Source organism: Falco biarmicus, chromosome Z, assembly GCF_023638135.1.
Source record: "Falco biarmicus isolate bFalBia1 chromosome Z, bFalBia1.pri, whole genome shotgun sequence".
NCBI lineage: Eukaryota > Metazoa > Chordata > Aves > Falconiformes > Falconidae > Falco > Falco biarmicus.
In genome coordinates this window covers 72,828,802-72,855,351 of record NC_079311.1, presented here as the reverse complement: position 1 = coordinate 72,855,351, position 26,550 = coordinate 72,828,802, and the positions used below count along the sequence as shown (strand labels likewise).

The 26,550-nt window shown below is 39.7% G+C and overlaps 1 protein-coding gene across 9 annotated transcripts in view; it reads right to left on the bottom strand.

Annotated features, from left to right (window-relative positions):
• Window positions 1–1,343: 1,343 nt before the first annotated feature.
• PRLR (prolactin receptor) overlaps window positions 1,344–26,550 on the bottom strand; it is a 122,872-nt gene continuing 97,665 nt past the window's right edge. For 5 of the 9 annotated variants that reach the window (XM_056324808.1, XM_056324806.1, XM_056324807.1 and 2 more), the window contains 12 exons: window positions 23,949–24,062; window positions 22,780–22,912; window positions 20,494–20,663; window positions 19,528–19,694; window positions 17,787–17,928; window positions 16,239–16,371; window positions 14,853–15,022; window positions 13,416–13,585; window positions 12,288–12,432; window positions 11,326–11,425; window positions 10,312–10,381; window positions 1,344–9,682 (listed from right to left, as the gene is read on the bottom strand). In XM_056324808.1, the coding sequence (XP_056180783.1) occupies window positions 8,657–9,682; window positions 10,312–10,381; window positions 11,326–11,425; window positions 12,288–12,432; window positions 13,416–13,585; window positions 14,853–15,022; window positions 16,239–16,371; window positions 17,787–17,928; window positions 19,528–19,694; window positions 20,494–20,663; window positions 22,780–22,912; window positions 23,949–24,018 (2,496 nt within the window). In that variant the 5' untranslated portion in view covers window positions 24,019–24,062 and the 3' untranslated portion in view covers window positions 1,344–8,656. Of the gene's footprint in view, window positions 9,683–10,311; window positions 10,382–11,325; window positions 11,426–12,287; window positions 12,433–13,415; window positions 13,586–14,852; window positions 15,023–16,238; window positions 16,372–17,786; window positions 17,929–19,527; window positions 19,695–20,493; window positions 20,664–22,754; window positions 22,913–23,948; window positions 24,063–24,898; window positions 24,991–26,100; window positions 26,331–26,550 lie in introns of those variants that run through there. The other 4 variants (XM_056324810.1, XM_056324811.1, XM_056324812.1 and 1 more) reach the window with 4 other exon arrangements.

Genomic DNA, 26,550 nt, shown 5'->3' with positions numbered 1-26,550 from the left:
TGTAAACTCGGTTCTGTCCCACCCTGAGGCATTTTCTGGAAAAGCTGCTGCGGCGGCTGGCAGCGAGGGGCGCGTTGTACCCTACCGAGCAGCCATGTCCGTGGGGGCGCCGGCGCCCCCCTCACGGCCGGCCCCCCCCTCACCGCCGGGCCCCCCCTCACCGCCGGGCCCCCTCACCGCAGGGCTCCCCTCACCGCTGCCCCCCCCCTCACCGCCGGGCCCCCTCATCACAGGGCCCCCTCACTGCTGGGCCCCCCCCCCTCACCACAGGCCCCCCACACACACACTGCCGCCCCCCCCTCACTGCCGGGCTGCCCCTCACTGCCGGGCCCGCTCACCGCAGGACCCCCCCTCACCGCAGGGTCCCCCTGGGGGCAGCGAGTGTGGGGCACGCCAGCAATACAACGGCTCGTCAAGGGAAAAAACCCCAAAAATAACCGAAACAGAAGGAGGTTTTATCTTTAAATGCAGCCAGATGGTTAGGGAGAAACTGAAAAATGTGAGGGGTATAATTGATGACCCATTTCTTCCCCTTTGTTTTTCTTTATTTTTTCCCTTCCTTAGCAAAGAGTACTAGCACAACCTCCTACAAGGGTGGGAAGAGCGGGAAGCTGTGTTGCCGTCCTCCATGACCCTCCAGAAGTTCCCCATAATACTAAAAACAGATGTGTGATGGTGTTCCCTAGGACAGTAATGGGCATACACCTAACTAGATGCAATTGCCAGTGAAAGGTATTTCACAATGGTCCTGGTGACCCTAGCTGTTTCCTAAGGCAGAAGGCTGGCGATGTCACCCACCCTGAGGGGCAGCCCCAGTTTTGCAGCAAAACTGCCTGATCCTGATGCAATGCCTCAGAGATTTGTACTTTCTGCTAGCTAACCACCACAGTGCTTGCATGCTTTAGGAGTCCCAAATGCTCAACCTTTCTCAATCAAACTTTACTTTTTCTAACTTGAAATTCTGAATTTCAGTGATGAAGATAATTTTCATCAACACAAAGATCCATAAAGAAGCGTGACTACAGCAGTTGTGACCTGGTGCATGAGCCATCAGTGCTAATTGGTTCAATTGCGCGGTGCATGCAAAATGCATTAAACACATCTGTCACAGCACCTTCCACATGCAGAACAGGGCGAGCCCAGCCTGCAGACTGTGCTGGATGTCTAGCTTTTCCTGTTTATATATTCTATGCTGGAACTGCTATATTTCATGGAGAAAGCTATAATTTGTGAATTTTATTCAAGAACTTCTATTAAATTGAAATGCAAACACCATTGCAAAAAGATTTTACAATGACAAAAGATTGAAAAGCCCATCAGAAAAACGATATTGATCTTACGAGTGAAATTGCTAGTAGATTTTATTAAAGCCAGCATTTTCAATATTAAGAACTTAAAAAATGCATTTTAAAGCATTGTCCTTCAGATACACTTAGAAACAATGAAGAATTCCTGAGTAACTATTCTTATACCAGTATTCTCCAACCAATGTACATACTACATATGAAATCTACTTTCTATAGTTTTTTTTTAAATTTTGGAAATTTACAGAACATTTGGATCTGTTTCATAAAATAATTGTGCTTCAAGTAATTCTGTTGCTACAGCAATGACACTACAATAACTTGAATGTTCCAGATTGCATACAAATTCTGAAACTGTAATGGAAAAAATGCCTAGCTTGTATTGCAAAGCTAGCAATGAAATGATTTATGCAAATGGAAGTAAGTTTGCATTAAATATTGGATCACTTCTTTCTCTGCTGGGAAGTATACCGTTTATTCTGCATATTATTCAGAACATGCAATTTAATTTATAAATATGTTTCTTTGTGAGAATTGCTGGCACAATAAGGCAAGGAGGTTCTACAGACTGTTCCCTGCACTTAATGCCATGACAGAAATTTGAACAAATGCAATTAGTTAATGGCTGGTGACAAATTTTTTCTGGGTGGTACTTTTTCAGATCAGCACCCTCTGTACTGCTGTATTTTACACAATGACTAAAAAAAATATGAAGCACAATATAAAGATTTCAGAAGCCCAGATAGTGCTGAGTATCTCTCAGCAATATAATGCATATATGGAACAGATGGTTGTGTTATTCCAGATGATGAATGTTTTTTATAGTCAGAAAAAAAAACAACTTTCCAAGATGAAAAATAAACAACACTAAAGTAACCCAAGAGCTGTGAGTGTGGCTGAGCAGTAGTTTCCACTTACTTTTGGAATGAAGGACATGGGGATGAGAATTAAGAGTAGTCTACAGCATTATGAACATTACAAAGTACAGTTGGACATATTTCTGCACGGAGAAAAATCTGCCTCTTCCTAGACATATATAATTTTCTGTCCTACTGAAAGGGTATGTTCTACAAGTGACTTCTATGAAGATTTCCAGCTTCCTTTACAAATTCTACTCTGTAAAACAGACCTTTGCAGTCTTTCTAGGAATCGAAGTGAAATTTTTCCGTTTGTACTGATGTCAAAACGAGGTAAAGGTACCCAGCAGCTCACAAAACCAGACCCAAAAGCAGCGTTGGTTTTTTTTTTTTTAAAAAAAGACAAATTCCAGGACAAGCAGCATCACAAAGTAGAACAGGATGTTAAACATTCCAGAAATAAAAGAGGAAGATACAGAAAAAGACTTCCTTATACCTAACTGCTCTGCTCACCAATGTCTTGAGTATAAGCCCAGCTTTTAGCGTATTAGCACTACAAGAGGTCACACAACTAATTCAGGTATTTTTCTTCATTACTTTTGACAGCTATAATAGTTTCTCTTAAAAACTTAGCTTAAATGGGATAGATGTATTTTAAGCCTGACTTCGTAATTTTCCAAATCTATCACCAAGACAGGGACTTTCTGATTAAGGAAAATGTTAACAGATACATTGTCACAGATACAAACTAAACAATGCCCAGAAATGCCAAGAGACCAATTAGTGGTAACCACGAAGTCCTTTTTTCTCTTGGACCTTCTAGGTCATTACATTATCTTTAATAAATAAAAAATAGAAGAATGCTTAAGAATGATAGGCATATACGTGAGACAATGTAAATGGATAAATACCGCTCATCTGTAGATCTGTCTTACTAATTGAAGGTTGCTTTTAAAAACAGTGTAGTACACTTTATTTCTCTTGATTTTTTTCCTTAGAAATATAGGAAATGCAACAGCAGATCGGATGAGGGGTCTAGCTCTCCAAGCATTCTGTTTGCCCAGGACCAGCATCAGATACGTGGAAGAAAGTCCTGTAACTGATAGAAAGTGCATGACAACTTCTTATGTACAGGGCTTTTTCTACACGTATATAATAGCTGATCTGTAGTAGCTGGTTTCAGCTTTTTACCACTCTTTAGTGTTTAATAAGGCTTTACTGCTTATGTGGACCGTCTCAGGTAGCTGTGCATATCCCCACTTCTGATATCACACTATTTTCTTCTCTTCCTTTTTTTTTGCACTGACTCATTTATCACTCCTCTCAGTTCTACTACTCATTTTTTCCTGTCTACTCTTACATTTGATCCTTTTGCTTCCATTTTCCACTCTCCCTCCCTCTGTCCTCAGCTGTAGTGAAAAATGCATGTTTATCTGCTCTGATTTCTCTCATTATCTACCTATGTACCTCCTATAGTGACTGTACTCCTCTTCCATTCTGCCACAGACACCATGTCCCTCTTCCCATCATTAAGCTTTTTCTATCCCCATATAGTATGTATTTCTGTATTTATCTTTGATATATATCTTTGATCTTCTGCTTGACATACGCAGAAAAGACAAAGAAATTCCCTTATTTGTTTCAAAATTGTTTTCAAGGCAGGGCACAGGATTGTTCCAATTAATGTAATTCAGTCCATCTTTCCATACCCACAGGAATGTGAGTCTGGAGGGTTTGGCATAGTTGAGAGCAGGGCTAGTCTCCATATTCACTCATTTAGGGACAGAATTTAAAGATTTACTTCTCAGGAACTCAGCTGAAAACAGGTCTTTCTAAATAGCAAGTACGGATAAATGCTTAGTTCCATTGCTGAGTTCCAGAATGAGAGCATCTCTGACAATGCAGCCCATTCAGTCCTAGAGCACTGAACACACAGGCAATGGCAAAAAACTTTTCAGCCCAGGAAAGGAACTGGCACTTGGCTGCCAAGCTGGTTAGTATGGCTTTCCCTGCAAGATGGATTTTTCTTTGTTATTTTTTCATATTAAAATATTTCATCTACACATCTGAAACTTCCCATCCTAGTACTACCAGTGTGAGACAAGTGATGATTCCATGGCAAACTGTTAGTTAACAAAAATAATTTGACCATTACAGATTTTTTAAAATCTTGATAGAATGATTCACAGTTTGACACACAATGTAAAATGCTTTTGTCTGCCTTTTTAAAGGGAGCAAAAAAAAAAAAAAAAAATCTGAGGTAGCAATTTTTGAGAATATGATGCCTGATCTGATGACACTTTTTCATTTCATTTGTCTTTATGGCTTTGTAGAAGATGTCTAATATCTATCAACTGGCTTAGATGACTTCTGCTTCCTTGCACAACAACCTCAAATTGTTTACAGTTAATGAAAAATTATTAAATACATTGACGTGAACCCCACATATACAATGCTTCAGAGATCACACATTCTGCTTATTCAGTTTGAACACCTGCTGTCACTACACTTTGAATACTTAAATGACATTTAAAGCAACTGTATATTTTCCAGCCATTTAAACAGAGACAAAATCAGCTATAGCACAAAATTCACTGCTCTAACATAAATCAATTACATATTTGTTTTACAGTTTATTCTATAAACACATACATCCTTTTACTTGTATTATATAAGGTCAGTTTGCTGCATTTTTATTATATAATCTTTGTAGTTACACAGTATCATCATGATCATCCTTCAAGCCTGCATCTTATGTGACAGTGAGTTTTGGGAGCACATGCCCTGCGTCAATAAATCCTATTTCTTTAGAAGTCACTGAGACACTAAAATTATACATCAAGTCTGTCTTTGCTGAGGAAAAAAGTCTTAATTAGAAAATTTAGATAATGAGTCATATTTGTCAATACTGAAGAAAAACTGCTCATAAAACTAGTCTGAGTCCGAAGGAAAGGTAATTAATTAAAAAAAAATTGATTTCATGAATTTTATAAAATCAATTACTTCTGAAGAGCCTTTATGCTTCCTTTTAGGGCTTTTATGCTATGAAAAGTAATTCATGCTTCAAGTGACACATGCATAAATTTGACATTGAAAACATCATTCAAACTTTTCAAATAATTGTTCCAAGTGAGAAGGTTGACTAATAGTGCAAGAGCTAGAGGGCTAATCCCTGTTCCTCAGGTAAATTCTGTTACATAGTTCATTTCTCCATATATCAAAGGAGGTGTCCACAGCCTGTTATTCCCCAGTGGTGTGTCATAATTTTACAATGTGTACAACTGCTGCAAAATCTCATCTATTTCCTTATAAAAAACTATTTCTTAAGAGCTCCAAGCAAAAATATTGTTGCAAACAGAAAGAATGAAGTATTTGAACATCCAAAGGCCCACACACTTAGCTGAAGGTTATTCTGATTTTACAGAACAGTAGTTTATTCCCTTCTTGATGTCCTTTCAGATGTTAAAGGGCATTTTCAGGTATTGCTCCCACCTTGGGAGCAACAAGGTGTTTTGGAAAATAAAATCAGATCCAAGGGAACAATAATCAACCTGCAGATTGGTCCAGCTTAAAGAATGGAATATGTTTATGAAAATTGTGTTCAAATTGTGTTTAGCTAGCAAATCCCTCAAAAAGCTTAGCTACCTGGGAGCAATGAGCAAATGCGCCTTTTCCACTCTGGCTGAATTTCCCCCTTCATAGAAAGCCATGTCTTTGGCATATTGAGACATTAATCAGCAAAGGTGGGAGAGAATCTACACCTCACAGTGTAATTTAGGCTACAGCTATTTTGCAGCTTCAGTACCATTTTATGGCAAAGCATAGAAAACCTTCCACTCAGTTCTCTTTCTGTGTGAATTACTGGAGGTATGCTATAGTTACCAGCAGGTAGTCAGGATGAATCACACACTTAAAATCTGCTAAAAGTTGTGTCTGTTTGCCTCAGGTCCAAAGTTATCAATATGACAGGAACAGCCTGCTGCTGACACTTATCCCCTGATTTCTTTGGTTTACAGCATCAGTGTCATCCCCTGTGTTTTGTTTTACCCTAAGAAATCCACTGCATAAGGAAAATCTTTGGGCTGTGGTTTGGTAAGATTCTATAGCCTCTATGCATCACAAGATGCATCACAGAAGGCCTGTAGCAGCATGCCTTTATGCGCAGCATTAGATATAGAAAACAACGGCTTGGCTCAGATATGGCTATTTGTGTAAATAAAGAGAATGTGCCTGAACCGGATCAGCTCTGCCAGATTCAGTCAGAAAACAGAAGTGTAAATGAAGCTCTGTCGGAAAGAGTATATTACCAACTGACATACATGCACGCACACAAGTTGCTGCCCTGCAAAACATTCCTGATTTGAGATAAGTTGGTAGTTTCTTTGCAGTACTTTTAGCATCTCTAGAAAATATATGAGATATACTACAAATAGTATATCTACCGGAAAATTGTCTTGTTAACTATAACTGAACAAAATTTTACATTTGGCTGCCCTCTGGAGTAGCCACTTCATGTCTTCAAGTGTTAAATAAGTGGCTGAATTAAGAATCTAAGACACCTCCCTACACATTCAGCAGAGCAATGAGATTGCTCTGATCAAGCTCTGGAAGTGGGCAGTATGTTGCCTGTGTAGAGGAAGCAGACTTGAAATCTGATGCCTAAAGTAAATGTTATAGTATACACTAACACATATGTTTACAGACACACAGGTAGCTAGTTGAAGTCTAAAGTCCTGCCAGCAGAAGGGCTAGGCAGCTCAGCTCAACTGATCTGTACTTGAGCGATTCCATGGCCTGATGGTACAAGGCAAGAATCTGATTTGCCAAATTAGATTGGCCACCTGGGACCTTCAGAATCTGAAAGTCTCTTTTGGCTGGGTCTGCAGCAGGTTACCTGATAGTGCAGGAAGGCTACCAGTGCGTAAAATCATGAAAAGCTGGAGGAATTTAAAGCTGTTCAGGAAGGACAAGTACAGAAGACAGCTTACCTATAGTAAATACACTTTCCTTCACACATACAGTACCATTCCCTTACCTTATGTTTCCAGTTTCCCCTGAAGCTAGTGATAATGGCTAAATACTTGGTCCCGTTTTAATCAGGCATCACTTGGTCATACTTTCCTGGAGTAAATTAAACTTTTGTTTCAAGAACGAAGGACCATTGAAAGTTCAGAGCCATTCCAGTATCATTGTGATTCTGCCTTCCGTTACATGGAATATGAGGAATCCTCACTGTTCCCACTGCTGTTTCGGGGACATCTGTCCAGCCCAAGTACATGGACTCCCTTCCTCATTCCCACTGCTATTTCAGCAGAACTCTGACTCAGACTTTATGCCTTCTATCTTTGACTTTGGAGGCTGGATTCCAAAATTAATGTTGATAAGTTCATTATGAAAAAGTTGACTTCAAACTTGCATTCCAGGCTCAAAGAAAAGTGCAATGCCTTAAGGATGCAGGAGAACACCATTCCATTAGTGATTAGCATCAGAGTACAAATTCAGTGGAAAAGAAGCTTTGCTCTCAAAACCGAGATTCTATTCTAATTTTATAATTACAGGTGATAAAAACATGTGAAACAAATAATTTATAATTCAAATAGTAATACATCTGCAATATATTAGAAATATAGTTTAAAAATTACTTCATATTAATTAGTATAAAGTTTAATTTTATGCTTTGTCTAGAAATGGTAGCTTTACTTGTTACTGCTCTCTCAGCAGAAGGGAACAATAAAGTTCCTAAGTAGCTAGATAGCATTGGGAAATTAAAAACATTTTATTTTGCTTTGCTTTTTTTTTGATAATAGAAAAATAGCCATTAAAAATACATTGTTAAACATATGGACTTGTACTACAGTAGATTGGTATATTATGTACACTAAGGCAGTATATAAAATACTGTCCTGCTATTTTTTTTCGAGGTTTGTTTGGAGTGGGATATGAACGAGATGGAAAGTTTTCCGTCAGATTGAAACAAAGCAAAAATATATTTAGAAGGATTTGTTATTTTACTGTAATTTGTTTCTTTTTTATTTATGATTTCTATATAACAGCTCCTTTTTTCTTAAGGATTGAGGAAAATTATAAAGAAAACTTAATCTAGTGTCAGAATGTGTTCAGAAGAAAATACATTGTAGATGAGAATGCTGTTGTGCAATGATTTATCTATGGTGTCCTGATTGACTCATGACAATTTTTATCTTTGTTGAATCTGCAGTATTCACTCAAGTTTAATCAACTAATAGAAGACCTGCAGTGCTGAATGATTAGCTTACAATGTATTTTTCATAGCAGGTAATACCCATTGCCTTATTTCCCTGTGTCAGAAATGTTTAATGATTCAATGTTTACTTCCATGATTATTACCTAAACCCACAGTTTGTTTTATTCTTTGTATAATACACATAGGAGGCTAGGCTTTTTTAAGGTACTGTTTGCTATGTGGTTTTGTTTTACTGTACCTAACTACTAAGTACGTACTGTACTAACTACTAATTATTTAAAGGAGGGCATAAAGGAAGATGGGTCCATATACTCTGATCCACTGGCCTCTCTTTTGCACTCGCTTGGAACTGTCAGACAGTAGCTCATATTTTTCTCAGCTTGACTTTGCTGAATGTTCCAAGATGTTTCCATTGCAGGTTCTTGAGAAACAGATGTGTGTTGCGTGCGTGAGTCTGGCATTAATACTAGAATATTATGGTCCACAACTGTTGAGACCTTGGTGTATTCTTTGCTGGTTCCTGGAACAGTGTATTTTTCAGTCTTTCCACTATTTTCTTTATGTTTCAGTACTACTGCTGGCTCCTCATCTTGTCTGACTTTGTGAACTTCTACATAATCCATTAGTTTAGGATTCAAAAAAGGTGACTTGTCATTAGGTCTGCTTTGTTTGACCTGCACTTTGGTTTGGTCAGTTTTGGAATGCAAATTTTCCATCTCTCTTTGCTTTTCCATGTCATCGTAGACAGTTTCAGTGATAGGATATTGTGACTGATGCTTTTCTTCATTTCCCACCAAAACTGGTGCAATGTTCACATTTGTGGTACCCAGTGTTATCTTAGGTGCATCTACAGTACTGTGGTAGGCAAACACAGGAGGCTGATTATTAGGTAACTGAGCTGCAGGCCATGTGGATGATTTTGTACTCTCATTGTTAAAAAGGAGTATTTTCTGTTCTGAGGCTATACATTGAGTTTCCCAGCTCCTTTTTCCTCTTTTATTTTCTTGGATGTCTCTTAGGTCTTGTCTTTGAAGTGTTGATGGAAGGGCATGGGACTCCCTGCACTTCTCAGAAAGAAGAGAAGGGCTGTCACAGCTCCCTCGGCCTGAGTCACTGTCTGTTTCCTTGAGTATCATTTTTGCATTTTTACTGGGATGACCATTGCCATGGCTTGGCATGAGTTGCTGATCCTCACTGTCCTCTACCTCCAGATATTCTATCAGCAGTTCCTCACAGTCTGATGTTGGAGGGAAACCATGGCAACCAAGGGCACTCAGTAATTCTTCAGATTTTCCTGTCTAAGGGCATAAATAAGATATATTTTTTCACTGTTAACCTTAGGGTTTATCTGACTAGAACAATTGTAAGCAACCTACATATTTAATATACAAATACTTCAATAGTTATATCACTAGACCTAAGCTGGATTTCTACTGCTGCAGAGAACAGTGGAAGAACAGAGGAAAATTTCTTTAGTTCCCTCACTGGGGAGCCATAATCCCAGAATTCATGGTTCTAAAATGGGAGGACTAGGGAGCTTTCAGCAGGTAGGAATCTCATGGGTTTAACAAGATGGAAATGGAGAATGATACAGCATCCATGTCCTGTGTCCCCAGCATGGCAAGAGACTCTGGAGAGTAACTTCCATGAGAACTGGTAGGAAGATCACACAGGCGTTGGCTCTTGTGGGGACCCAGGGAACAGCTGAGATCACCAACCCCATTCTCAAATCTCCTCCTTGCTAGTGCAAGCCAAGACTGCCTCACACATACCATCCACATGATCAACCTAAAAGTGTCACTTATTTAACATTGATTAAATTAATTGAAGCTGGTTTATACTTTATTATGGTAATAGTGTTTGCTAGTACATAATTTCGAAAAGTAAGTAATGGTGAATTCTTTTTGTGGTTATCAGTGCTACTCACCTCTAACAGATGTGTATCTATACCTTTTATCTTTGGTCCTGGAACTGGTGGTAGGATAAAGGCTATCATTCTAAAAAAAAACAGAACAAATACACAAGGTGTAAGTATGGCTCTTACCTCTCTATTTTTTCTCCCATTTCCTTGGAATGTAACTGACATTTTAAACACTTCTCCCATATCTGATACCTCCTTGTTGGACCTTTGTTTCCCGTCCACCTCTCAAGCCAGATAATTTATAAATCCAGTTACAGTTCATGTTATGTATGTATCCTTTGATGTATGTATAAGGAAGAGAGCAGTACAAAAGTTATTCAACTGGAAAAGTAACACTGCTAATGTCTTTTTATTATCTTTTGTCCCTTAACCTACGGGTCTCTAGTATCCCTGTAACTTCATCACTGGCCAAGAAACAGCTTTGTGGGGCACAGTTCAGGAGGACTAGTGAGCCTGTATGTACATACTTGACTGTCAACTGACTATTACTAAACAGGATTTATGATCATTGACTTCTGATGGCTTTTCCATCAACAGCTTCTATCTCTTTCTTCCACTCAGCCAGTATTTTTTGCAAGACTTGTACAAAAGTGATAATCTTTGTGACAACTTTCTCTTTCAGATTTGATTGAATTTAGCCGGTGTTCTGGGGAACTGACAGACAGGTGGGCAGAAAGACAATTTCATAATACAACCTTGTTTCCTTTAGGAGATCAGGGCAAAACCAAAAGGCATGTCTTCTACAGGAGCAGGGATACTCCAATGTTTGCAGAATACTTACATAGCTAACCAGGGTGGTCAGAACTAATAGAGACATGTCTTTACCAACCGAGAATTTAGCCTGACCTCCCTAAAGAACAGAAATACCACTTCATCAGTTGTGAATTTAAAGTCAAATAACTGTAATTTATAGTTTATAAGAGAACACAAAACCTATAGGATATTGACTGAAATGTTAGAAGTCTGTTTTTGGAAAGTTTGCTGAGATTTTCAGCTCCAATTGTGAAATTGGTGACTTACCTGTACCCTTTCAAAACCATTGTCCAGCTCATGATTAAACATATAAGAGACGACAAGACACCAACGATGATCCACACAACCATATCTTTTACTCTAAAGTCTAAGAAACAAACAGAATTATTTAAGGACACACATCTAGCATATGCATAGTCAGCATGCAAAAAAAAGTCTCAAATCACTTTTATTTTAAAAATTGATCTAAACTGCCAAATTTGGTATTGAACCTAGAGGCCTTTACTAGCATAGATGGAGCTCAACAGTAATTATAATACCTGGTAATAAATATACTTTTTATTATGGCACTGTACAGGAAATAAACTCTCTTGGAAAAATGGTAAAAAAAATGTATGAAGAGGGAAATTTTGTCACAGCCAGTCATAGCAATTGGGTTCAAACCCAATTATGCCTATACTTCAGTCATTTCATTATCAAATACATATCACAGAATTAATGAAATGACGGGTTAAATGATATAGGACTAAATATTTTTAAGTATTTCTATTGTAATGTGACACTTTTTACATTGAGGTGTTTATTTCAAATTCATTCCAGATAAAGAATAGTGAAGAGCTGTTACTGTCTGAAGGCAGTCACTCTTTGTTGTCTATGTATCAGTTTTAATGCAGCCACTGGTATTCCTTTAATGAAAATGACTTAATTGAAAACTACTTAATTAAGTACTACCATGATGAGAACAAATGAGGCAATAAACAGAAAGGGCATGCTTTTAATAAGAATCAAAATCGATTCACCTTCTTAACTCCAAAAAGTAATGAAGTGGAAAGTTAACTGGGTGTGGTACAGGGACTCTGAGAATTCCTGTACCTTAGCAATGATGTTCTTACCTGTTCTAGGGAAATTCTGGGATGTCAATCTGCATAGGTGCCACAAACAGCTAACAAAAGTGTAACGTGAACTTACATGTAATAAAACAGTTACTGAAGGGATGTCTGGCCACTCACCGGTAGGGATCTGAATATACTTTTCTGAGCTCCATTCACTCCATGATCCATGGTGGTCTGGTTTGCAATGAATCTGTACAATGTACTTCTTTCCGGGATTTAAACTAAACATTCTATATTGTGTTTGCTGTCCAACAAAAATAGTCTGGAAATTAAATAAAAAGCATAAAATGCACATAGAATAGAGACATTTTCCTAGGAAAAAATCACAGCTAGGTTTAAGTCTTGATATTGAAGGTGGGAATATAGAATGAATCTGGGTAGCTTCTTAATAAATGTTATGGGGTAATCATACATTTATTTATTTCTGTGGTTCAGCTTTCTAACATAATTCAGTGCTAATGAGATCTGGCTCTGATATACTATGCAAATTAAACTACTACAAAACCACATCATTAGTATATGGCAAATAGGAACGAACTGTGGTAATGGTAAGAACTGCAATCGTGAGGAGAAGGAGGCAAGAAAGAGAGATGGGGGAAGAAAATGTAGAGAGAAAAGAAGGAATGTGGAGTTGGTGGAGCTGTGCAGGACAGTAAAAAGTGAATCTTGCAATGGCCAGGGGGCTTGGAAGTGCAGTGGCAGAGGGAGGAGAGGGGGAGATACAGAGATGGCTGGTAAGTATTGCCGCAGCCAAGAAGGGGATGCGCCCAAATACCAATAACTGGAGTCTTTGGTTTGGCGCCCTGTTTAAGTTGCAGATCCTGACTACAGAGAATTATTACTATTATGTGGCAATGCCAACTATCACCTAATGGCCATTTGTACAAATTTCAATGATTTTACATAATGTCACTGAGCTTTCTGTTACCTGAGAAGTGCTTGTGGTTGGGAACAAATTATCACAAAAGAAACCTGACTAAATGAGAATGAACAATTTAAACTGTAATGCCAATATGATTAATGTATAATGGCCACAATTAAAAAGTAGTACTTTATCACCTGCTATTGCACAACAGCATCTGAGATACCTGTATTCTCAGCAGGAAATTGTAGATCACAGAAGTGCTTTTGAAAAATGATGAACTATTCAGTGTGTTTACTTCATTATATTCAGGCATGGGACCTGGATGACAAAATCTAATTGATCAGGAAACATCATCTAGCACAAACTTGAAACATCCTTACTTCCCATTCCTCTCCTTCTTCAGGCTTTAGTCGCAACTCATATTCAAGGGTAAGCCATCCAGATCTGACATCAGCCAGCGGGGGTGGAGACCATGTCAAGACCAGATATGGTTTTCTATTTATTGACTTTTTTAATTCCAGAGTTACGTTCACAGGAGGATCAGGCTGTACTGTTAAAAATCAAACAAATGACAAAAGTCTAAATGATTTTTTCATTGCATCTTAGGACGAAACACAAAATGGTGTGAGTGGTGAGTTGCCACCTCTGTTGCACCTGTCTAGTAATTTAGAACTGGTGCTGGCATACAGGGATCAAGCGTTTCCTGATAAAGTAAGCATGGATTTATGAATTTGAAGAAAAAACTGAAGAACAGTAAATATGTTGAGTTCATGTTGAGATTTCCCTTAATCATTTATCATCAGAAATATTTTTTTCTTGTATTACCATTTATTGTTGCTTTTCCCCACAACAATGTTTCAAAGTTAACAGCTTTAATGCTGTGTTATGAAAGCTGGGGTTTACCATAATCTTATCAAAATTGCTGTATATATTTAGGAATGCTTAAGCCACAGAGGTAGCTGATGAAACTTGCCCCCTTCATCTTTCACATTCAGAAAATGCAACAGCATAATGCCTACATGCATAGACAAGGATGTTTACAAATAAAACAAACCAGTAATATTAAAGACCTGCCTATATCTTAAAAATAAATTGAAATGGAATCCAGGTTTCTGCTACAGTCAGTCTTGCAGCTTAGTTAGTTCAGAGGTAGAGCTTCTGCATATTGTGCATGTATTTTGCCACTTGTCTGATGCAAAGCTTCATTGAGTAGTCAGGGCATAGAGGTAAAATGTAAAACTTGTTCTCCAGCAGCTCTTTTCCAGTTGCCAGACTCTAGGCAGCCAGATCCTCGATAACAAAATAGTTCTCTGTCATAATATTCCACTCTTTCAGAAAAAAAACCCAAATACTTGTCCACAGTCAGTCTGTGGAAAAAGTCTGAGGAAAGAGATTATAAGTACACTGCTATAAAAAGCACTAATTTAGCTTTGCTTGGGTCTGGAAGTACTTTTAGGTAATCAAATTTAAGTATTATTAGTTAAAAGATCAATTTGATTTCAGTTGCTGGTAAAGTGGAAAAAGATTTTAGCTAGATGATGTTTCTTGGGGCTTGACTGAAAGAAATACGGAAAACCAATAAATAGTTATTTGAATGCAGCTTTAAAGCTTTTTGTATTTTTAGGCTTCCTTTGAAAATAAAATGGCAAAGGGATGAATATTGATTTATTACTACAACATATAAGATCTTATTTGTTCTTATGAGTTTTTAACTTGGATATAATACTGTATATGAGAAAAAGCTGGAATTAAAATTCTTGGGTCAAAACCCGTAACTTGAATGATTTGGTTCCACAAAAATACTTTTTATCTCTTACCTATGTAAGTCACATCCACATAATGAGGATCAGAGACTTTACTTCCCATTTCATTAGTTGCCTTCACAGTAATATTGTATATGGTCCAGAAAGATGTATACTTTTTATTGAAGTAGCATGAATTGGGGCCTGCAGTTCTGTAATCTGGACATTCATAAACCTGTTCTTCTCTGAAATGAAAGAATCACGGTGATTAGGTTACACAGACTAAACCACCCGATTTGTTTACCAGTAATTTAGCATTATTTAGGGCTGGATCAGATTTGTCATGCCTAGCAACGTGAAGGAAATCAGAAAACTACTTTCGGACTAAGGAATCATTGGACAATTCCAGACACCGTAGTAAACATTTTACCCCAAAATGAACACTATAAAACCTGAAGAATTTAGGCTGTTGTAGATGCAGCAGTGGGCTGGTAGTGCAGCCCTTACTTTTCTGAAAGCCATTGTCCATTGCATAGCTCTTACAGGTTCCAGAGAGCCAGTACAAGTGATTGCTGAAGTCTTCTAACCTAGCTGTTAACAACTGAGTTATTTCCAATGTTCATTTCACACTTGCATTAGTTCTGCATGTTAGATTAATATGCTTTCAGAATCTATTTTGGTCTTTCATCACCTGTTCCTCAAAAAAATCTACTTTGTACCTGTCCTCCAAATCCATTCCCAAGCTTCCCAAAAGGAGTATGTAGTACTAGTTCCCAAGCTCCTCTGAGATGCGCAATAACAAAAAGAAAGTTGTGGATATGGACCTCACACTCTGTCCTGGGTGGCTGGACCAGTACCTGTCTTTTTCCATAGAGTTCCAGAGAGTTTTTCCTGGCTCTCAGCTGACTAGTATAGAGCTTAACATCCAGTTAGGACAGTGCAAGGTTTACCAGCGCTGGGTGAATGAAAAATAGTTCACAGGACCACCCCAAAAAACTGACTACGTCTTTAAAATGAATGTTTAGCACTTGATCTAAGTTCCAGGACCAAAATTACTGGATGGAGTTAGGAGACATTCATGGCCTGTGAATACTTATACAAAATAAGCATTATCACAAGATGACCCAGTATCTGGTCATTTTGGAAAGCTTTATATCTGGGGCTACATGGGCGAATTGCTACAGGACTGTGCATTTGTATTGTGTCCTATTATGCAGTTGCTGTGCATTGGCAACTTTTAAGGCAGTCTATATTTCAAGGCAGAAGAATCCACAGAAATAGGAACCTAACATAAAGAGATCCTCTTTCAACCTTAAATGTGTTGCTGCCAGTGCTATTCCTGAATATGTCACTTGGAAAAAAACATGTGGTATGGAAAACAACATCTCGTAAATGTCAAACCAATCAGGACTGATTTTCCAGGTCCTCCCAATAAAACACTAATTATACACAGCTTATTACCCTTCTTTGGTGTAAAGCAAAGTGTGGTTAGTAGGATGTCCTCCATCCGCACCAGGTTTCCACCAACAAGTAAATGTTTCTTTTTCTGGAGAACGGCATTTTATTATTGTAGGCTTTTCAGGAAGTGACTCTCCTGTAAGAAATAAAGAAATTAACTACTTAATAAGTTTAATGCATTAGGTAAACCCTGAATTCATTAAACAATGTCAAGCAGAGCACAGGAAAATATTTTTTTCTTTTCTACAAGGAAAGGCAAGATTTTGCTTCATATTAGCATGAGAAAGGAAGAACAGTTCAGTGGCTAGGGCAGAAACTTGCTACTTTAATATGAATTCAAAATCCTTTCCCACTGCAACTATGCTGAGGAACTATGTTTTTGTTCCCTGACTATGGCTCTTCTGTACCCCCAAATCTGATGCGTGCTCAAATACTGTCATAGCAGGTTCTCTGCTATCCAATCTATTTTCTACATAAACCATTTTTTCTTCAAAAAGTGTGTTTTAAGACACTTCTGACTGTTTAAAAATATGCTGTCATTTGTTTTAGCTTTTACAGGAAACAAATGAAGACCGTATGTGTTTGCCTATTTGCTCATGTCCCTGCCAGTAGTTCTCTTCTGAAGTACCTATGCTGATCTGCCCCCAAAGATACAAAGCAGCAGCTCTCCTATTTCCTTGCAAAGCAATGTTATGCTCAGTACTCAGGCTACTGGATTCCTGATGATGTTTTTATAGACTCAGGCAAAGCACTTAGAGTAGGGCAGAGGAAAATGCTTATATTTTCAATAAGATGATGCCAGTCAAACCCGTGATGAGACTGAAACATTTTCAGTTATGTATTTGTGGCAAAATATGGCCCTATTACATGAGTAATAGATATTTTCTACTATGTAGAGTAGGGGCATTGATTTTCCATATTTCTAATTGCCTAAGGCAGATTTGAGAATGTGACATTTAAGAAATATCTTTCTTCAGCAATCTCCCTGTCAAATAATGGACAATACAATTAGTGACAGCAGAATATTTGAGAAAACCTGCCTAAAGTGTCTGAAAAAAAGATATGATGTCATGCATATTTAATGCGTCCACTCAAGCCGAACAAAACACTGATTATTTCCATGTGATGGTCGCTGTGAATGTTAGGCTCTGTTAGACACAGCAGTGCTTTCAGTCCAGTGACTAATGAACAAATGAATGATTCTTATACAAATACCATTACCTGACATCTGTAGCTACAGAAGAAATCAACACGATTTTTAAATAGAGGGATGAGAAGAGTAAATTATTTAGGCACATCTGTATCAAAAGTGACTTCCTAGTAAATCCCAGCCTGTTTGTCATAGCCAGTTTCAAGCAGAGGATCCTGAGCAGGTCAAGACTGAACATGCAATTACACACAAAGTATGGTAAGAGACACTGTTCCTCCAGCACTGCGAAATGTCTGTCTGTGTGAGAACCAGGTTTTCAGGGCTGCCATTTAGGCACCTTTCACAATACTGAAAAGGCGAGACTTTAAAAACAATTAACAGAATAGCAATCATCCACTCACCATTGGGGATCTGAATGTGTTTTTCAGAGCTCCACTCACTCCATTCTCCAAGGTCCAACCTGCAACGCACCTGAACAACGTACTTCACCCCAGCTTGCAGTCCAATCAGTTTGTACTGCGTCTGCACTCCAACAGATATTGTCTGGAAAAGAAAATTGACTGGAAAAATAGTAAAGGATTGTGCCATTTTAACAAATAAACCATAAAGGATTAGGCTTGTGTCACTGACACCAAAAGGCAAGGGATTAAGTTATAAGATGTGAATTACAAAGAAGCAAAGGTAGTAACTTAACAGAAAAACTCACTTCAGTGACACTGAGATTCTGATACTCTAGAACGTATTTAATTGTAGACTTTCTGTAAATTAGTATTCCACCAGATCCACAATGCAAGGAACATTATAGGTAGTTCAATTCACAGATAAATCCTCTGTGTAACGTTTCTTAGTGACTAGTTTTAGTGCTTATTATTAAGTGCCTTCCTCAGGCCCTTTGAATCTCTCTTCAGAAGTCTTTCAAGATGCATTGATTTCTCCATTATTAAGGCATCAGCTGTTCAGGTGGCATTGAGGCCACCTGACTACAACCTCAAGAATGGTATTTTATCCTGTTATCTGTGGAAGTGCTGTGGCCCGCTCCTAGCAAAATGGCAACAGCTGGGAATGCTAATGGAAATGGGGTGTGTGTGTGTGTGTGTGAGAGTAGGACACCCCAGACTTTCTGAGAGGGGGGGTTGCCCTCAACTGGTGATGTTGAAGAGGATGATGACAACTCTTAACCCGATTAGATAGTAATTAGGGAATAAATGAAAGACTTCTGAAACAAAAAGGGTCAGCTTGAAAAGCAGTACCAAAGAAGCATGAAAATTTGTAATAGCTGGGGAAGACTGGAAAAATCAGCAGTAGCCAAAGTTTAGTCTGATGCTGTCAGAAACTTCTCTGGTAGCATCATGGCCTCTGCCTGAGCCAGACAGGGCAGCCTCCCTCTCTGATGCTATGAGAAGCTGCACACCAGACAGGGTGGGCTGAAGCAATCAGGAAACCACACCTGGGTGCATGCATGTGACAGTTTGGGTGCTTTCTCACTAATATGTCTTAGTAGACTGTAAGAAGGGAGGTGGATTCACATTAAGTTAAAGCATGTATGTCCGCTGCAGAAGTGGGTGTAAATAAAGGAGTTTGTACCCTCAGGAGGCTGGAGTGTGGCTGTAACCTACTTTTCCTGCGACAGGGGAATTTCTCTATATAGCTTATTTCTGAAATTAGTTATAGAAGTGTGTTTATAAATTTGTAGGTGCCTATTAACATTTTTAAGTGCCCAGTACTGTGATTTACCTGTTGTATTGCTGATACTGTCCTTGACTGCATCGTTAACTGATTGCTTGTTAATTACATCTTAATGAATCAATAAACTGCTTTCATCCTTGTATGGTTTAAACTGTATGAACTGAGCAGTTTCTTAGGACACTTGGGAACAGATGCATGGACAAAAATTCCAATTAAATATTGTATCAGTAGACTAAATAGGTTTTTTTTTAGTATATGACATTAGCACAATTGTACAAATACCTTCAATTTCACTGTCTCCAAAAATCATTACAATATTTTTCTTTCTTTAGTCAGACTTGGTTACATTAATTTTTCTACCCTTATGGAAACTAGAGTTTTTATAATACTAGTTAAATTCAGACAAGAACACTCACTGACAAGAGCATTTACACAATAAATATACTTTTCTATTACCTCCCACTCTTCCTTTTCCTCAGGTTTTAGTCGTAGCTCATAGTGATACACATGTGAATTAGAGCTGACATCAGACAATGGAGGTGGAGACCATTTTGCCCAAAGGTACTTCATGCTAGCAGATGTTTGTTTTTCTAGAGAGAAGTTCACAGGAGCATCTGGCTGAACTGTATAAATGAAAATTTTTCCATTAGTGATTTAATTTTACTCTCAAAAAGGCACCTCCTTTATGGTTTTGTATTTCATCACATTGGTTTCGGATCATACATGCACTTCTATAAGGGAACAGTACCATAGCCTTTTTTTCCTTTCTCCCTAATAATGTTTAACTGGCTACCAATTTACCACAGTATCAGCAAATCTTAGACTTTACTATGAAATTGTCGGGCTAAGGAAATACAAATCATAATTTCATTAGGCCACTTCTTGCAAAATTAGAACATCAGATATTTCATAGCTAAAAAGACTAAGTATATATCATTACAATGTGTAGATTATGCACATGCAGAAAGCATGATGGAGTTAGGAATATGAAATACTACAAAAAGCCCACAGAGTGCTTAGGCAGTTGTTTTTACCCTCCCAAGACTGCAGTGCCAGCATCCAGAAAGATGTTTAAATGTTAAAAATTTAGGTAGCTTAACCTAATTTGAAAGTTTTATAATCTGTAGTGCTAGGAACCTACAAAACGGTCATTGAGTCTAATGGAAGTACTGGAGATAACTAGAAACTGGAGCCATTTTTTTTCAGATAAATAAATAGGTAGTTACTTAATTTATAAGTAAAATGCAGTTTTCACTTGAATTAAAGATGCATATTTTAGATCAACTGTAGACAAAAATTCCCCTATAGCAAGTCAAGTTTCACATAATGAGGAAAGAAATCTCTCACCACTGCTTGTTCTGGGATTAAAAACCACATACATCTCCAACTAGTTTGTTTTCAATTTCATTCTTCTCTTCTTACCTATGGAGGTTAGATCCACATACTGAGGATCTGAACGGTTACTTCCAATCTCATTCATTGCCATTACAGTGATATTATATGTTGTCCAGGGAGTTGTGTGGTTTTTATCAAAGTAGCAGGAATTGGGACCTGATGTTTGGTAGTCTGGACATTCATAGATGTCTTCTTCACTGAAATAAAATTATTTAAAGAGTTAAAAGTTTAGGAAATTAAGCAAATCAGATAATATTCTAGTAATGACCTAGATTCAGCAAAAGAATTTGAAACGTTTAACTTTAAACCTATGTGTAATCCCACCTCTGGGGAACATTTTGATGAGTATTAAATGCTATTATCGTAAGTGCTTCATTGCTATTCTTACTGCAGTTGTTCAGGGTGAGCACTTTTGTCCTTTTTTATACATAGTATGTTGACAAAAGAATGGAAAAAGAAAATTCCAGAGACAGCATAGAGCAATATTTAAAAATGTTCAAAAGCAAGTTAAAAGGCAAATTAAATATTCATTTTGACTAAAGAAGAAAAGTTGCTAAACATCTTCTTTACATATTTCCTGTGGAAAGTAACCTGATGGGGCCTATGGCAGAGGAGTGTTTTATTGATTATTTTGTTTTCAGCAAGATGTTAATTTATCTGCTTTTTAACATGATCATCATCACAACTGTCTCAACAAAAATTGATTAATTTGTGATCTCTTACCTATTAACTTTATATGGGTCTTCAGCTTTTTTAGGAGAGGGGTTGTTTTTACTCAATTAAAACTGACCTGGGTGATGTACTCAAAGCCAATCCCAGGTGTGAAGAACTGCACAAACCCAAAGCACCAGCTGAGATGGTTCAAGGATGCACTTTAGTCCCACTGTTATGTTCTATGCATTGCTAATAACAAGGTCTTTTATTTTTTCCAGGCAGTTTTGTCCCAGATCACAAAGAAAAGATGCGAGTAAGGGGACTGTGCCTGGGAGACAATGAGCTAAGAAAGGCAACCTTGTCCCAGATCTGGAGTGCTTGTCAGTACCTGGTGTTCAGCAGATTTAATGAAGTGCTCCTATCCATTCCTAAGCAGGACTGTTCTGGGCTGTGATAAGTATGACTTAAAATGTTCATTAAAATTTCTGTTTTGATTAAGATTTAAGCATTTGGACTTCCATGAAATAAAAGCTCTTTGATCATTGCTGAGCACAGTAGCTTCATTAAAGGCCGCATCTTTCCTGACCAATTAAGAGCAAATGATTTGGAGTTTATTTAACTGATGCAGGGATGTCTGAGGCTTTACCTTATCCATTCTGAACATCACTGGATTTATTCAAATGAATTTGATCCCTGAGCCTCCCTGTTTACTTGGCCCTGTTCAGAGATGTCTTGTTTTCAGGGAGAAAGAGCAGTTATACAAAGAAGCACAGGTTAGGCGAAGTTGCTAAATATACACATATTTTATTCTTGAACAGGACAAGAGAGTCACAGACTTTACCCCAACAGTAACTTTTGAGATGCAATACACACATATGATTTTACGCCATTTTGGGAACCATGAGGCTGGCGACAAATCAAGAAGGGGAAGCCAAGCCTCTCTGGGTTTTCTCCAGATGAGTGTTTGCAGTGCAATGTAAATGGACAAGCCTCTCAGCAGGGCCCTCAGGGCACCGCCTGCCCCCGCTGCCCCACCAGCCTCCCCATGCACTGCCTGTGTCCCAAGTCCCCATCTGAGGCCACCACAGCAAGGCTGGTCTTCAGCTCCCAACAGCCCTGCCCTTGCCAGCCATGCCCACCCCAAGCCAGCCCCAGTCTGTGGGCTGATGTCCTGTCCTAGCCTGGCATCAGCCCACCCCTGTCCCCCAGGAGGTGGCCGATGCCCCCGGCAGAGTTGCCCCTAGCCTGCCCTGCTCCCTGGCAGGTGTGTGATGGGCTCTGGATGGAGGCTTTGCCCTGCTGCCCCAGGGGAGACCCCGTGGTGCCTTGATGCTCCCCTCCGCCGAGAAACATGTCATTCAGCTAAAAGCTGTCTGCCTCCTGGTAAAAGGGACAATCTACACCTTTCCCAGCACATCTTTAGACCAGTGGGTTTTAGGTCAGATGAGTTTCAGTAGGGACAGGCTGAAGGTTTGGGACTGAGAGCGGTCATCCTTTCTTCCAGTAAGGGAAAGCCATTCATCTCATGTAGCCCTTGCTGGCTATCTGAGGTTTAGCGTGGATTCATAAAATTACCTTTATAAATTAATGTTCTCATTTCCTCATTCTGTCATAATCACCACTTAATCACTTACAGAATATGCTTGCACCAGTTGTTACCTGTCCTTGCTGTAGAACAGGGTGTAACTGGTAGGAAGTCCTCCATCTGAGCCAGGCTTCCACCAACAAGAAAAGGTTTCCTTTTCTAGAGAACGACACCTTATTATCTTAGGTTTTCCAGGGTGTGATTGACCTAGGGAAGTGCAGAAATCCAGCTAGTTATATTAGAGTTGGACAATATTTTTGGTTGTTACTGTTGAATGATAGATTCAGCAAGGAATGCATTTTTGAGGACAATAAAGTTACCTGAAACTACGGACTGAATTCGGCAAATAAATCTGCCTGGAAAAAAGATCAAAATTTTCAGAAAAGTAAATATATTTTACCTCAATTTACTTCTAAAATAGCTACTAAAATTATTTTACTTCCCTTTTTCAAATAAAAATTTCATTTTTACCTAGACTTAAAAAGCGTACATTTACCTCCAAATTAAATTAAGAAGCCTGGAAGTAAATGTATAACCTTTTGTTTGTTTCCTAAAATGTCCAAAATGTTTATCTTCAGGTCATCTTAAAATTAAATTTCAACTTTGCAACAGAACAAAAATTCCACTATTTGCACATATTTGGGGTAAATTATAGGTAAGAAAAGTAATGAAAAGAAGGAATCAATGGGCTGGATGGATGATTTTGTGTATTAGCAACCTGAATGTATTCATTAATTATTTTAATATTCCCTAATAATCCAAATACATTTAAGACTATTCCCTCTTAAGACTACTTGTCATTAGCTTCTATCAAGAACATAGACTATAAATTTGCATACATTTTAACCTGAGAAGCATGTGGCTTTTCAACCTAAGCTTACCTTTATTTCATTACAGTTCCATACCATTATCTCTAATAGTGTTACTATTCATATGATCCTAATTCCCAAGAAAGTGACAAGCAAGGAGTGAGTGCAGGGATGGAGAGAGTGCAGGGATGGAGAGAGTGCAGGGATGGAGAGAGTGCCTTTCATCATCACCACCATGTAATTGTTAAATCAATAATATAAAAAGAAAAAAGGATTCAAGCCATTTTCAAAATCTCCATACAAAACTTAAGAAGAAATTAATTTAAATATGTACAGGCTCCAGTGGTGATCAGGATAGATCAGGTAAAGCCTCAGACTTTTCTAAAGAAAGTGTTTTAAGGAAAAACAAGTGTTTCAGGAAGTGGTATACTTACCAGTCAGACCCACTGCAGCCACAGCGAGCAGCAAAGTAATTTGAACTGATAATGTCAATTTCTGCTTCATGATGTCTGCTTCTCCTCAGGAGGAAATATCAGATCAAGGGGTCACTGAAAAATATGCCATCATGCAAAGTCAGTAACAATGCTTAACATATAATAAGCATCACTTTGCTTGATCAAAATCCTCTTTGAATTGCAGCTAACTGATTCTTGTTCTCTCTCAAAAAGGTGCAGAAACACGTACAGTTCCACTTCACAAACAGAAAACTTGAATCACAGAGTAGTTGGTAGGTCTTCCTGAAGGTCTTTGAATGGTTAGCAGTGCTAGGATTAACATTAAAAAATCCTGCGTATTTATTTGGCATCTTGGGATACTGGGTGCTTTTCTTAAAGCTCTAACTTTTAGACTCATTAATCTACCTGAGATATCAGGTTTTTAGTAACAGAAAATACATCTTCGCTGATACAAAGAGCTCAACATACTTGGACTCTGGAACTCCTGAAAAGAGACGGCAAGTAGAAAAAACCAAAAATTTCGTTAGAAGTTTAAGATTGTTGAGCCAATGTCATGACCTCTAAATATTTGGGACTGGCAGTATTGAATTCAGGATCACCTGAGCTGAAGAATGCTACTCTTTCTGTGCATTCAACTCGCTGTTTTTACTGCATTTGATTTTGCAATTAATTTATCAGGTGAAAATGTAAGATGGGATGCAATTATCCCTTTTTCTTCAACCTGTGAAGGCCAGAGGCAGTGTTGCAGAACTCAGCTGAAATACAAAGGTGCAAGCTGGAAGCCAGCCACCAGATGCGGACTCAGTCCCTGCAGTGGTCTTACACCACCAGATGTCCTCAGAATTCAGGTGTAGCTCAGGGTGATCGGGAGTCCCCGTTGCTGCTAAACCTGTTCGCTCAGTCTAAACACAGAATGATTTAAAGCAAACCTTTAAATTGCGAGCGGTGCAAGAGGACAGGGAAAGGGGCAGCGGTCGGTCCATCGCAGCTGTCCCCGCCTGCTGCTGCCCCTCAGGGCCGGGGCTCCTCGCCCCCAGCCCGGCCCGGCCGCCGCGGGGGCACCGGCCCTGCCCCAGCCCGGCCCGGCCCGGGCTCCTCTCCCCGCGGGGCCACGGGCCCTGCCCGGAGCTGCTCCGGCGCCGCTGCCCGCGGGTCACAGCCCCCTGCGGGCACCCCCTGCCCCGGGGGGGGCCCTGCCCGGGCTGCGGGGGGGGAGCTGCTCCCCCGGGGGCTCCGCGGGCTGGGGGCACGGCCCGCCCCGCCGGGGGCCGCCCCGCGGGCTGGGGGAGCCGCTGCTGCGGCGCCCGGAGCCCCCCGGCCTCCCCCTGCCCCGGCCCGGGGGCCGCGGGGCTGCTGGGCTCGCTCGCACTTAAATACACGATCTGAAATACACGGTCCCTGCGGCTGCCACCGGCACCGACGGGCTCGGCCTTGCCCAGCACCGGGCCCAGCTCGGAGCCGGCTGGCACGGGCTGCACCGGGCACGGGGGCAGCTTCTGGAAGCTTCTCACAGAGGCCGCCCCTGTGCCCCCCGCCACCAAAACCTTGCCCTGCAAACACACTACATGGTTGGATTTCTCCCTTTTAACACAGCTCTTACGAAGTATTCAATAGCTGCACACTGCACCCCAGAAAACAGTGTGCCTTGATGGAAACTGAAATGATTACTGGCCTTTTCGAATGCACAGAAGTGCTAGATACTCCTGTAAAATAACCCTACTCTGTAATTAATAACTTTATGAAATTGTAGGTTTGAAAACTGTGTTTACAGCAGGGGCCCTCAAACTACGGCCCGCGGGCCAGATAAGGGCCCCCCAGGGTCCTCAATCCTGCCCCCGGTATTTACAGACCCCCCTTGCCCTCCCCCCGCCCCCCCACTTCATCTGTGCACCGGCCCCCTGGTTAAACAGTTTGAGGACCCCTGGTTTACAGTGCTACTGGGTCAAGATGAAAGTTAAATACCAATATTGAAATCAGTTGCAGTGGAGCAGGGTTGAGGTAAAAATATCCTAACAGAGTTCTAGTTCTTAGATTATTTTCTCTGACTTTTTTTGCGCTATGCTGATGGATAAATTTCTTGAGATTGACAGTGAAGGCTACTCAGTTCTGCACAGATGGAAAAATTTCCTACCTGTAATGTTTTAAGGCTTGCAGGAATGGCAACAGCTGTATAGCACCCATGGGCAACTACATTATGTCCACCACAAGCTTTCCTTGTGCTAGAGAAATTTACCAGTCTGTACTGAACAAGATCCACGTTCCCACTAGTTATGACGATAAACAGTGTTTATCTCTCAGGCCTGGGAGAAGGCAGTTTAAGGAGTCTCAAAACTCCACAGTTCATTAACATCTGAAAGGCTGAACTACAGCTGTATGAAACCAAGTACAAATAAAGAACTTGAGGCCGTCTCCTCTTGCCCTGTCACTTGTCACCTGGGAGAAGAGACCGACCCCCCTGCCCACACCCTCCTGTCAGGCAGCTGCAGGGAGCCACAAGGTGCCCCCGAGCCTCCTCCTCTCCAGGCTGAGCCCCCCCAGTTCCCCCAGCCGCTCCCCACCAGCCTTGTGCCCCAGCCCCGGC